This window comes from Pongo abelii, chromosome 23 (genome assembly GCF_028885655.2).
Source record: "Pongo abelii isolate AG06213 chromosome 23, NHGRI_mPonAbe1-v2.0_pri, whole genome shotgun sequence".
NCBI classification, from domain to species: domain Eukaryota; kingdom Metazoa; phylum Chordata; class Mammalia; order Primates; family Hominidae; genus Pongo; species Pongo abelii.
In genome coordinates, this window is record NC_085929.1 from 30,815,193 (window position 1) to 30,828,871 (window position 13,679).

The 13,679-nt window shown below is 43.4% G+C and overlaps 1 protein-coding gene across 5 annotated transcripts in view; it reads right to left on the bottom strand.

The window, feature by feature from the left end:
• The window catches only part of DRICH1 (aspartate rich 1), a 60,429-nt gene that overhangs the window by 32,369 nt on the left and 14,381 nt on the right, over positions 1 to 13,679 (bottom strand). For 2 of the 5 annotated variants that reach the window (XM_054543219.2, XM_054543218.2), the window contains exons 8-17: positions 12,817 to 12,838; positions 10,089 to 10,171; positions 9,588 to 9,609; positions 9,244 to 9,285; positions 7,304 to 7,392; positions 6,802 to 6,823; positions 6,458 to 6,499; positions 4,537 to 4,625; positions 4,050 to 4,071; positions 3,706 to 3,747 (exon numbers count right to left, since the gene is read on the bottom strand). In XM_054543219.2, coding sequence (XP_054399194.2) covers positions 3,706 to 3,747; positions 4,050 to 4,071; positions 4,537 to 4,625; positions 6,458 to 6,499; positions 6,802 to 6,823; positions 7,304 to 7,392; positions 9,244 to 9,285; positions 9,588 to 9,609; positions 10,089 to 10,171; positions 12,817 to 12,838 — 475 coding nt within the window. The remainder of the gene's footprint in view (positions 1 to 3,705; positions 3,748 to 4,049; positions 4,072 to 4,536; positions 4,626 to 6,457; positions 6,500 to 6,801; positions 6,824 to 7,303; positions 7,393 to 9,243; positions 9,286 to 9,587; positions 9,610 to 10,088; positions 10,172 to 12,816; positions 12,839 to 13,679) is intronic. The other 3 variants (XM_063722806.1, XM_063722805.1, XM_063722807.1) reach the window with 2 other exon arrangements.

Here is a 13,679-nt window from a genome sequence, read left to right on the forward strand (position 1 = left end):
CCTGGGGCAAGTTGATTAACTGCTCAGTGCCTCAGTTTTCCTAGGTCTAAAGTGGGGCTAGTAATTGTGCCTATCTTAAATGGGTATGATTTTGGCAGTGCCGGGGCATCATACTGAAAATAAGTGCCTTGTACATTGTGGGTACCCAGGAAGCCAGTTTATGGCCCCTCAGAAGAGACCCATCAGCAGGCATCTGAGGGAGCCTGGAGTCCTGCATCCTGCAGGTGCCTGGGGTCCTATGCCCAGGAGAAGCTGCTCCCTCACTCCACAGCAGTCTACAGAGCATCCCCTGACCAGGGGTACACCTGTTTGTGCAGGTGCAAGGAGGGAGCCCTGGGCCTCTCTGGGCTCTGACCTTCTCTGGCAGGACTGTAGAGGGCCGAGAACCCTGCCTTCTCTCAGCCAGGCCCTTCCCTCCCTTCCCAAACTCACAGCCTCCTCACCGCTCTCTGCCTCAGACTCAGGACTAATCTCATTATGTCCTTCATCCCTGTTTGCATCAGGGGCTGCAAGAAGCTCAGCTCACCACCCCTTCATGGCCCTGAATACTCCTTTTCTGATTCCATCTGCTGAAACCTTTTTTCCAAGCCCTCTGGAGGCCCCAGGGCCTCAGCCTCTCCCTGGAACATTCTTTCCTTTCTTGCTTGGACTGAAACCTAGCTCTCCTGAGACCTGCTTCCCCACCCTGGGCGTCCTCCTATGTGGGGCTGCTTTCCTCCCTCCCTGTCCCTCATGCCATCACTGGAGTGGGACAGGTCCTTACAGACCATCTCCTATGCCCGTTCTGAGGAGCCCTCTGGTTCTGAATCCCTGCACAGGCTCTGTGGCCCTGGCCCTCTCCCCTCCCCAGCACCACACCACCAGATTGCTCTTGCAGGGCATGACGTGGACTCCATGTGGCTGAGCCTAACCACCAGTCCTCAGGCCTCATCTTTCTTTGATCATGAGGATTTCCCCAGTGGAGCCTCACCACCTCCCCCTCCCTGAAACATTTCCAGGAAATGAGGCCACTTCTCTGCAATTTTGGTTGTTCAGTAATGTGCTATTGTGCTCTTTAAGCAACTGATACACATCGTGGTATGTTTAAGCTTTTAGGGAAGTGGGAGGATACTGGGGGCTGCTGTGTGAGCACCTCTATGCCATACCAAGTAAGACCAGTGAGGGAAACTGGACCGCTAAGCTGCAGGACTACCTCCCCCTCCAGGATGCTTTTCACAACTTTCAAGATCCCCTCACTGGAGACCTTCCATGGCCTGGACTCATCTTAGGCCTCCCCGTTCTGTCCATGTGCTACTGGGGTGCCTGCCGATCAGACAATTGGCGATGCTGTCACTGAACTCACTGCCCGCGGGGACTCGTGGTCTTTGGTGCATTCCAGGCTCCACCACAGTCTCTGCATCCACAGGCAACTGTGGTCCTGGCTGCTCTCTGCTGTTAGGTTTCCCTTCCATTTTTACTTATTGCCTAAAGAACTTCATACAAAATTCTATTTAAAAGCACATTTCTTTTAATACAGTAAGACCCAGTGCGGTTGACTACATCTAATTTTTAACCTATTAGATGGGCAATTTTTTTTTTTTTTGAGACAGTGTCCTGCTCTGGGTGATTCTCTTTGATTGTCTCTGTTCTCATTCCACCACATGCTCTACGGAAGCATAATCCTTCAATTGCACTCATATAACCTGTCAGTAACTTTTCACTCCCTGAGCCAAGAGCTTCTCCAGCCAAGTTTCAGCAAGACCAATTTCTGACCCATGGAGCAATGGGTAACAGCAGCCTCACTGAGCTCACACGCCCAGCTGTGGAAGGAAATTTCATTTTATGGTAAGTCTACTTTGCCAGTACAGGCGGTGTAGCATGTTAATTTATAGAGTAGCCTTTGGTGTTAAAGAGATCCAGCTCTTGGTGTCTATCCTGAGTAATTTACTTAACTGAGACCCACGTTCCTCATGTGTATAATGACTATAAAAAAACTAATTCAGTCTCAAAGTGATTGTGACACTTCAAGGAGGCAACATACAGAAGTGCCCATATACTCAATTTATAGCTGTTATTATTTTCATTCTTAAGCACCTGCTTATTAACTACAGTCATATGTGGCAGAATGGCATTTTGGTCAATGACACACCACATGTATGACAGTGGTCCCGTAAGATTATAACAAAGCTGAAAATTTCCTTTTGCCAGTCGTAACTGTTGGAATGCCGGCGCAATGCATTACGTGTCTGTGGTGAGGCGGGTGTAAACAAATCTACTGTGCTGCATCATTAGAGTAAAACAACATTTCTTTTTGGTAAACATCTTAAGTAATATGTTATACAAATGAAAGCCTAACCACAGTGATGGAATTTTTAGAAAGAGACAAAACTAAGAGCCCACGAGGATTTGGAGAAATGGCTACTCACATATGCTGTTAGAGGAGCATGAATTGGTGTTATCATTTTGGAAAAAGTTTGGCATTATTTATGATAGTGAAAGATATGCCCCTTCTAACATTCTACTCCACAGAAGTGAGTGCTGGTATTATTCCAAAACCACTGACAAAAATACTCAAACCACCATTACTTGACATAGCTACAATTATATTAAAAATAACCCTGGTCAGACACAGTGCTCATGCCTATAATCCAAGCACATTGTGAGGCTGAGGTGGGCAGATCGCCTGAGGTCAGGAGTGCATCACCAGCCTGGTCAACATGGTGAAACCCTATCTCTACCAAAAATACAAAAAATTAGCCAAGCGTGGTGACGGGCACCTGTAGTCCCAGTTACTCAGGAGGCTGAGGCAGGAGAATGGCGAGAACCCCAGAGGTGGAGCTTGCAGTGAGCCGAGATCACGCCACTGCACTCCAGGCTGGGTGATAGAGCAAGACTCCGTCTCAAAAAAAAAAAAAGAATGAAAAAGAAAAGTCTAGAACTTAAGTGATCAATATCAACTTAAAGAACAAAACCAAAGCCAAATTTTTGAAGACAGGAAACAGTGTGATACTATCTTTTGTGGGAAGGAACTCCTGGCTTCCCCAGAAAGTAGAGAACTGGGGAGAAAGAAGCCTCATCTCAGAATCTGTGAGTGAGTTGGGAAGTGGAGCCTGGAAATGTGCTCAAGGTCAAACTTTCCTCCTCCCTTCCAAGGAGACTGGAGTTTTACCAGTGAGCCCAGAGGGAATATTCACTCCACCATCCACCCCGGGAGACCCCTTTAAACCAAGAGCGCACAGTGAGGACAGAAACATGAATGTGCACTAACAAGTCCTGAAAGTTCAGAGGGTGATTCTCGATTTCCCCTTGGCACACAGCACAAGGACTGTTTCTTTAGGTTCCAGGAAATACCTGTGAGAGAGTTGCATCCCCCAGATTCCCTTCATCACAGATGACACCCAGTGCTTAAGCCTACACCCCTTGGGCACAATCCCAAGGAGTGTTGACTAATCCAAACCAAAGGCTCTGATGTTCCACAGGCAGAAAAGAGCAGGTGCATTGCAAAGATAATCTCTCATGAACGCAGCACCCTCATAGCCCATAGAGACAGTTCTTACCATGATGCCAAGAAACTCTGAAAACAACAAGCCAGACCTCACACATGTTTCCATTTTCTTTCTGATTTCATACCCCCTCCTTCAGCCCCTCCTCACAAGCAGCAGGGATAACCTGGAGGCTCCTGGGAACCTTTTCCCATTGGGTTTTTCCTGGCACGTAGTTGCCTACCTGGATGAATCTCCTCGTCACTTAGACTCTCCAGCGTCAAGTCTTTAGAAACAAAAACACAAGGATAAGTCATTAGAGAGAGTGACTCACCCACTCCTCCTACTTCAGCTGAAGCTGAGTGATGGGCTATTCTCCCACCCCACGCTGCTTCATGCATGATCCCCTCATCTTTCTTCTGGGTCGACAAACCTTCCTACAGCTTCTCGGGTCAGAGTTCTATACTGGCAGAATCACTTTCACGAGAACCCCAAGCCTCTTTCCCAGCAGGAACCCAGAATCAGGTTTCTATACACTGAAGCTAGCAAGTTTTTCCCTCGGGAAGTGAGTTATTTCATGGTACCTACCATTTTCTTTCTGAGCTGTTATCTGCAATTATATAAGAGAAAACATTATCAAAATCAGATTACTCTATGCGCTTCACACAGATCTGTTATTCTCTGGACAACCATAAAAAACCAGAAGGCAGTATAGTGATTGAGCCGTAGGTCAAAGTCCCCAAAGACTAGCACAGAGGATAACTATAGAAAAGCAAGACCTCTATTTGCAGAATTTACCATTAAGTTTAACTTTATATGCAAATGCACAATGCTTAATCCAAGGAGGAAAACTGGTGTTGTGGAAAATCCCTCAGTATTCCAGTTGATAATGGATGCTGTCATTTAAAAGCACCCTAGCATACCAAGACACTCCTACTGAATTCCAGCCCCACAAAGAGAATAGTGTTCAGTGTACATAATGTGCATTGCCAGATTTTCATATCAAAATTAATTGAGAAGTAAAGTAATCAGGAAAGCAACACTGCTGTAGAAGACAAAAAAACGGGAGTCTTACGTGGGCATCAAGATCATCATCATCATCTTCTTCATCTTTGCATCGTGGTGAGCATCTTAAAAACGGGCCATCTTTAGACCTTGTCTCTACTAAAAAAAATACAAAACAATTAGCTAGGCATGGTGGCAGGCGCCTGTAGTCCCAGCTACTCAGGAGGCTGAGGCAGGAGAATGGCATGAACCCAGGAGATGGAGTTTGCAATGGGCAGAGACAGAGCCACTGCACTCCAGCCTGGGCGACTGGAAAAAACAAACAAACAAAAAAAAAAACAGGCCATCTTCAGGACAAGCTGGAAGGACACAGACGAAACATCAGTGCACTGGAGGTTGGTGACTGTTAGTCACTCGGGGAGCTTTGCTGGATGTGGTGTATGGAGGTGGTTGATTAACAAGCATGGACTGAGTTGATGCTGGGCTATTCCCCTGAGTGGAAGAGGGATGGCAAAGAAGTGAAGCATGAAAGACCTGAGACATGCAGGCCCCGGCCTTGTACTAGAGGCATCAGGCAGCAACACAAAACAGTCACCCCCAAATGGAACTAAAATGCACACTAAGGGTCAATGGAAGAGTGCCTTCCTCCCTCTCAAATGTTTTGAAACTCTTCGAAACAAATAGCATTTTCTTAATGTATTCTTTTCTTAACATATTCAAGACCGTGTCAGTACACTATGATCTAATTATGCTGATACTACATTTAGCATCTGTTTTAAAGGATTTATTAGTTAATCAAGTCTATTTTATTGGTGAAATGGACTCAATTTTACCCAAATTACTCTATTGTATTAATGACACTTTCTTTTTCATAGAGATCATTTTAAAAATTCAGTATTAGAACGCTACAATTAAAAATAGTCATGATTTCCTCTTTGCAAGTCTTCTTCTGGAACAACTTCTACATACCCTTTTGGACCCCTGTGATCAGGGGCTTCAGCAGCTCCTGTGTCACACTCCCTGAGGAGATTCCCTAAAAATCAGGCTTCATTCAAACAGGCCAGGCTCACACAGCCTGCTCTAACTACACCAGCGAAGCTGAGAGACGTGACTCTGAACACTTTCTGCCATCAGGATAAGTTTCCAGGTTCAAATATACATTATCTACTGAACTGGGGAAATGTATACCAATATAAATGAACAAATTCATGAAAAAAAGTCCATGAGTACAGGGGTGAATTTTAGTTAACCAGCTTAAGTAAAAATTATTTTTTTTGGCCGAGCACTCTGGATCACACCTGTAATCCCAGCAGTTTGGGAGGCTGAGGTGGGTGGATGGCCTGAGGTCAGCAGTTCACGACCAGCCTGGCCAACATGGTGAAACCCCATCTCTACTAAACAATACAAAAAATTAGCCAGGCGTGGTGGTGAGTGCCTCTAATCCCAGCTACTCAGGAGGCTGAGGCAGGAGAATCACTTGAATCTGGGGGGCAGAGGTTGCAGTGAGCTGAGATCATGACATTGCACTCCAGCCTGGGCAAGAACAGCGAAACTCCATCTCTAAATATATATATGTATATTTGATGCCTATTCATTCAGACTTATAAAATATTGGTGTCAGAAATCAAAAATTTTTTATCAGTCGTGTTAAATCTAACTTATCAGCTGTCAACATGCAGATCCTAGGAAGTAAAGAAGGTACAAATAAGTGGAAAGGCATCCTGTATTCACGGATAGGAAGACTAAACCTGACTAACACACAATACTACACAAATGATCTACAGACTCACAACAACTGCTATCAAACTGGTAACAGCCATCTGTGCAGAAATGGAAAAGATAATCCTACAACAAGCCAGACCTCACACGTTTCCATTTTCTTTCTGATTTCATACCCCCTCCTTCAGCCCCTCCTCACAAGCAGCAGGGATAACCTGGAGGCTCCTGGGAACCTTTTCCCATTGGGTTTTTCCTGGCACGTAGTTGCCTACCTGGAGGAATCTCCTCATCACTTAGACTCTCCAGCGTCAAGTCTTTAGAAACAAAAACACAAGGATAAGTCATTAGAGAGAGTGACTCACCCACTCCTCCTACTTCAGCTGAAGCTGAGTGATGGGCTATTCTCCCACCCCACGCTGCTTCATGCATGATCCCCTCATCTTTCTTCTGGGTCGACAAACCTTCCTACAGCTTCTCGGGTCAGAGTTCTACACTGGCAGAATCACTTTCACGAGAACCCCAAGCCTCTTTCCCAGTAGGAACCCAGAATCAGGTTTCTATACACTGAAGCTAGCAAGTTTTTCCCTCGGGAAGTGAGTTATCTCATGGTACCTACCGTTTTCTTTCTGAGCTGTTATCTGCAATAATATAAGAGAAAACATTATGAGAATCAGATTACGCTGTGCGCTTCACACAGATCTGTTATTCTCTGGACAACCATAAAAAACCAGAAGGCAGTATAGTGATTGAGCCGTAGGTCAAAGTCCCCAAAGACCAGCACAGAGGATAACTATAGAAAAACAAGACCTCTATTTGCAGAATTTACCACTAAGTTTAACTTTATATGCAAATGCACAATGCTTAATCCAAGGAGGAAAACTGGTGTCGTGGAAAATCCCTCAGTATTCCAGTTGATAATGGATGCTGTCATTTAAAAGCACCCTAGCATACCACGTATCAGTTGGGAAGACACTCCTACTGAATTCCAGCCCCACAAAGAGAATAGTGTTCAGTGTACATAATGTGCATTGCCAGATTTTCATATCTAAATTAGTTGAGAAGTAAAGGAATCAGGAAAGCAACATTGCTGTAGAAGACAAAAAAAACGGGGGTCTTACGTGGGCATCAAGATCATCATCATCATCTTCTTCATCTTTGCATCGTGGTGAGCATCTTAAAAACGGGCCATCTTTAGACCTTGTCTCTACTAAAAAAATACAAAACAATTAGCTAGGCGTGGTGGCAGGCGCCTGTAGTCCCAGCTACTCAGGAGGCTGAGGCAGGAGAATGGCATGAACCCAGGAGATGGAGTTTGCATTGGGCAGAGACAGAGCCACTGCACTCTAGCCTGGGCGACTGAGTGAGACTCTGTCTCAAAAAAACAAACAAACAAACAAACAAAAAAAAAACAGGCCATCTTCAGGACAAGCTGGAAGGACACAGATGAAACATCAGTGCACTGGAGGTTGGTGACTGTTAGTCACTCGGGGAGCTTTGCTGGATGTGGTGTATGGAGGTGGTTGATTAACAAGCATGGACTGAGTTGATGCTGGGCTATTCCCCTGAGTGGAAGAGGGATGGCAAAGAAGTGAAGCATGAAAGACATGAGACATGCAGGCCCCAGCCTTGTACTAGAGGCATCAGGCAGCAACACAAAACAGTCACCCCCAAATGGAACTAAAATGCACACTAAGGGTCAATGGAAGAGTGCCTTCCTCCCTCTCAAATGTTTTGAAACTCTTCGAAACAAATAGCATTTTCTTAATGTATTCTTTTCTTAATGTATTCAAGACCATGTCAGTACACTACGATCTAATTATGCTGATACTACATTTAGCATCTGTTTTAAAGGATTTATTACTTAATTAAGTCTATTTTATTGCTGAAATGGACTCAATTTTACCCAAATTACTCTATTGTATTAATGACACTTTCTTTTTCATGGAGATCATTTTAAAAATTCAGTATTAGAACGCTACAATTAAAAATAGTCATGATTTCCTCTTTGTAAGTCTTCTTCTGGAACAACTTCTACATACCCTTTTGGACCCCTGTGATCAGGGGCTTCAGCAGCTCCTGTGTCACTCTCCCTGAGGAGATTCTCTAAAAATCAGGCTTCATTCAAACAGGCCAAGCTCACACAGCCTGCTCTAACTACACCAGCGAAGCTGAGAGACGTGACTCTAAACAGTTTCTGCCATCAGGATAAGTTTCCAGGTTCAAATATACATTATCTACTGAACTGGGGAAATGTATACCAATATAAATGAACAAATTCATGAAAAAAAGTCCACGAGTACGGGGGTAATTTTTAGTGAACCAGCTTATGTAAAAATTATTTTTTTTGGCTGAGCACTCTGGATCACACCTGTAATCCCAGCAGTTTGGGAGGCTGAGGTGGGTGGATGGCCTGAGGTCAGCAGTTCACGACCAGCCTCGCCAACATGGTGAAACCCCATCTCTACTAAAAAATACAAAAAATTAGCCAGGCATGGTGGTGAGTGCCTCTAATCCCAGCTACTCAGGAGGCTGAGGCAGGAGAATCACTTGAATCTGGGGGTCAGAGGTTGCAGTGAGCTGAGATCATGCCATTGCACTCCAGCCTGGGCAAGAACAGCGAAACTCCATCTCTAAATATATATATGTATATTTGATGCCTATTCATTCAGACTTATAAAATATTGGTGTCAGAAATCAAAAATTTTTTATCAGTCGTGTTAAATCTAACTTATCAGCTGTCAACATGCAGATCCTAGGAAGTAAAGAAGGTACAAATAAGTGGAAAGGCATCCTGTATTCACGGATAGGAAGACTAAACCTGACTAACACACAATACTACACAAATGGTCTACAGACTCACAACTGCTATCAAACTGGTAACAGCCATCTGTGCAGAAATGGAAAAGATGATCCTACAACAAGCCAGACCTCACACGTTTCCATTTTCTTTCTGATTTCATACCCCCTCCTTCAGCCCCTCCTCACAAGCAGCAGGGATAACCTGGAGGCTCCTGGGAACCTTTTCCCATTGGGTTTTTCCTGGCACGTAGTTGCCTACCTGGATGAATCTCCTCATCACTTAGACTCTCCAGCGTCAAGTCTTTAGAAACAAAAACACAAGGATAAGTCATTAGAGAGAGTGACTCACCCACTCCTCCTACTTCAGCTGAAGCTGAGTGATGGGCTATTCTCCCACCCCACACTGCTTCATGCATGATCCCCTCATCTTTCTTCTGGGTCAACAAACCTTCCTACAGCTTCTCGGGTCAGAGTTCTATACTGGCAGAATCACTTTCATGAGAACCCCAAGCCTCTTTCCCAGCAGGAACCCAGAATCAGGTTTCTATACACTGAAGCTAGCAAGTTTTTCCCTCGGGAAGTGAGTTATCTCATGGTACCTACCGTTTTCTTTCTGAGCTGTTATCTGCAATTATATAAGAGAAAACATTATGAGAATCAGATTACGTTCTGTGCTTCACACAGATCTGTTATTCTCTGGACAACCATAAAAAACCAGAAGGCAGTATAGTGATTGAGCCATAGGTCAAAGTCCCCAAAGACTAGCACAGAGGATAACTATAGAAAAACAAGACCTCTATTTGCAGAATTTACCATTAAGTTTAACTTTATATGCAAATGCACAATGCTTAATCCAAGGAGGAAAGCTGGTGTTGTGGAAAATCCCTCAGTATTCCAGTTGATAATGGATGCTGTCATTTAAAAGCACCCTAGCATACCACGTATCAGTTGGGAAGACACTCCTACTGAATTCCAGCCCCACAAAGAGAATAGTGTTCAGTGTACATAATGTGCATTGCCGGATTTTCATATCAAAATTAATTGAGAAGTAAAGGAATCAGGAAAGCGACATTGCTGTAGAAGACAAAAAAACAGGGGTCTTACGTGGGCATCAAGATCATCATCATCATCTTCTTCATCTTTGCATTGTGGTGAGCATCTTAAAAACAGGCGGTCCTCCGGCCAAGCTGGAAGGACACAGAGGAAAGATCAGTGCCCTGGTTTGAGACTGTGAGTCACTCAGGGAGCTTTGCTGGATGTGCTGTACAGAGGCAGTTGATTAACAAGCCTAAACTGAGTGGATGCTGGGCTATTCCCCTGAGTGGAAGAGGGCTGGCAGAAAAGGGGAGCAGGAAAGACATGAGACATGGAGATCTTGGCCTTGTACTAGAGGCATCATGCAGCAACACAAAACAGTCAACCCAAAATGGAACTAAAAGGCACAATAAGGGTTAATGGAAGAGTGCCTTTCTCCCTCTCAAATGTTTTAAAAGTCTTCTAAACAAACAGCATTTTCTTAACGTATTCAACACCGTGTCAGTACACTGCGTTCCAATTATGATAGTACTTCATTTAGCATCTGTTTAAAAAAATTGTTATTTCATCAAAAGCCTATTTTATCAATGAAATGGACTCAATTTTACCCAAATTATTCTATTAAGCACGCAGTTTTTAATAGAAATCATTTAAAAAATTAAATATTAAAATGCTACAATTAAAAAGAGTCATAATTTCCTCTTTGTAAGTCGTCTTCTGGAACCAGGGTGTGTGCACAAAACCTACTGGGCCCCTGTGATCAGGGGCTTCAGCAGCTCCTGTGTCACTCTCCCTGAGGAGATTCCCTAAAGATCAGGCTTCATTCAAACAGGCCAAGCCCACAGAGCCTCCTCTACCTACACCAGTGAAGCTGAGAGACGTGACTCTGAACACTTTCTGCCATGAGGATAAGTTTCCAGGTTCAAATATACATTATCTACTGAAATGAGGAAATGTATAATGATAAAAATGAACAAATTCAGGAAAAAATTTCCATGAGTACAGGGGTGATTTTTTGCTTAAGTAGCTTACAAAAAATTTTTATTTGATCCCTTTTCAGTCAGATAAACAAAATATTGCTATAAAAAAATCACAAATTTGCCTGGGCATGGTGGCTCATGCCTGTTATTCCAGCACTTTGGGAGGCCGAGGGGGTCAGATCACGAGGTCAAGACATAGAGATCATTCTGGCCAACACGGTAAAATCATGTCTCTACTAAAAATAAAAAGAAATAGCTGGGGGTGATGGCACGCACCTGTAGCCCCAGCTACTCGGGAGGCTAAGGCAGGAGAATCAGTTGAACGAACAACGTGGAGGTTGCAATGAGCAGAGATCACATTACTGCAACCCTGTCTAATGACAGAGTAAGACTCCGTCCAAAAAAAAAAATCACTAATTTTTATTACTCATGTTAAATCTACCTTATGAGTTGTCAACATAAAGATTCTAGAAAGTAAAGAAGGTGCAAATAAGTTGAAAGGCATCCCGTATTCATGGATAGGAAGACTAAACATGACTAACACACAATACTACACAAATGACCTACAGACTCACAACAACTGCTATCAAAATGGTAACAGCCATCTGTGCAGAAATGGAAAAGCTAATCTAAGACTTTAATGAACTTTTATGTGCCTCAAATAACCATAGTAACGTTGAAAAAGAATAGTGTTGACGGACGCACATTCATGAGACTGAAATCTACAAAAAACAGAGAAGTTCAGACAGCATGCTCCTAGCGTGGGGGCACCCATAAGTATCACAGATATAGAATAGAGAGCCCAGAGTTAAATGCACACATACAGAGTCAGCTGATCTTCAACAAAGGTGCCAAGAATACACAATGGGGAAAGGAAAGCCTCTTCCACAAATGATGGTAAAACTGCATATTCTCATTCACGTGAAGAAACGAAATGCTGACAGTGTGCTCAAGGTTGTGCTGCTCCCTCCATTTCCAAGACACTGGACCTTTTGCAGTGAGCCCAGAGTGAATTTTCATTCTCTCCTCCATGCTCAGGGAGATGTCTTGATACCAGAGGTAAAAAGCAAGGACAGACAAATGAATGTGCTGCCATGAAACCTAACAGTTCATAAGGTGAGGATCCATTTCTCCTATGCATCTGGGCACACCGCAGAAGAATTCTGTCTCCAAAATTAAGTAACTGCCTGTGACAGAACTCTGTCCTAAACCAAAGGCTTTCAGATTTTGCAGTGGCACAGGCAGAAAAGAGCAGGTGTTCTAGAAAGATCATCTTTAAATAAGAAGAGGTGATCGAAAACACAGGATACTCAAAAGCCTATAAACATAGTACTTCTCACCATGATGACACTAAATTCTAAAAATCACAAACTTGACTTATATTTACTTTTTCTTTTTCTCTTTCTACACCCTCCCTAACCTTGCCAAGCAGCAGGTATAACATGAAGGTTCCTGGAAACGTTGTATTATTAGACACCACCTGAAATCTTCCTACCTACTTGGAAAGGCATCCTCTTCCCTGCTGAGATTCTCCAGAATCCACTCTTTAGAATCACCAACATCAGGATAAATCAGTGAGAGGTGCACTCACTTCTCCTACTCCAGGTGAAGACACACTGGCTCACACAAAATCTCCTGGTTGGTCCTCTGGGTTCACATACATTTCTACAGCTCCTCTAGTCATAGTTATACACTTGCAAAATCATTTGCTCTCACCAGACCCCCAATATTTTTTAACAGGAACCCAGATTAAGGTTTCTATATATTAAAGCCAGCAAGTTTGTTTCTCAGAAAGTGAGTTAGTTCAAGGTACATACCCTGGACAGGTGATGGTAAAATCTGCAATGAGATAAAAAAAGATGCAATGAGGATCAGATCAATTCCATCACACCCCTTACACAGATCTGTTATTCTCTTGATGACTTCAGAAAACTACTTGTAAAACAGTGGTGAGTCAAGGTCAAAGACCAAACATTCTAGCATAGAGGACACATGTGGAAAAGACAAGAGCTTTTCCCACAGAATTTATCTTTGAGGTTGATTTAGGTTGGTAAATGCACATGCCTAATCCAAGGAGAAAAACTGGTGTGGAGGAAAATGCCTCTGCATTGCAGTTGATGATGGATGCTGTCATTTAAAAACATCCTAGTGTGTCACATATCAGATGAAAAGAAACTCCCACTGAACTCCATCCTCACAAACAGAATTGTGTATGTTGTACATAATGTGCTTTCTCATATTTTTATATCAAAATTAACTGAGAAGGGAAGAAATCAGCTCAAGGAAATAATGTATACAGTGGTCCATTTTTAACACAAAGTGCCTTGAATCGGTTTAGGTCAGCAAAAAAACGGAAGAAATAGGATATGCTAGGCTCCTGCTTGGATGGGCAATGCCTGCTTGTTGGGCACCTCATCCTCCCCACTTAGGTGCCCTCACTTGAACCAAAGAAGTTTAGTCTAAGATAAAAGTTTACTAGCCTGCAAAATAGCTTGCTTTGTCTGTCCTTATCAGCCTGCCCAGCTACTTAGGTCATAAATCAAATACTTGAAGAGCCTCTGAGCTGACCAGGATGGCAATGCATTGTGGGTTGCAACAAAATGCAGTAAGACAACCCTAGAAAAATACCTAAAGCCTCTCCTCAAAAATCAATAGGCAATACCTGGGAAGATTGTGACCC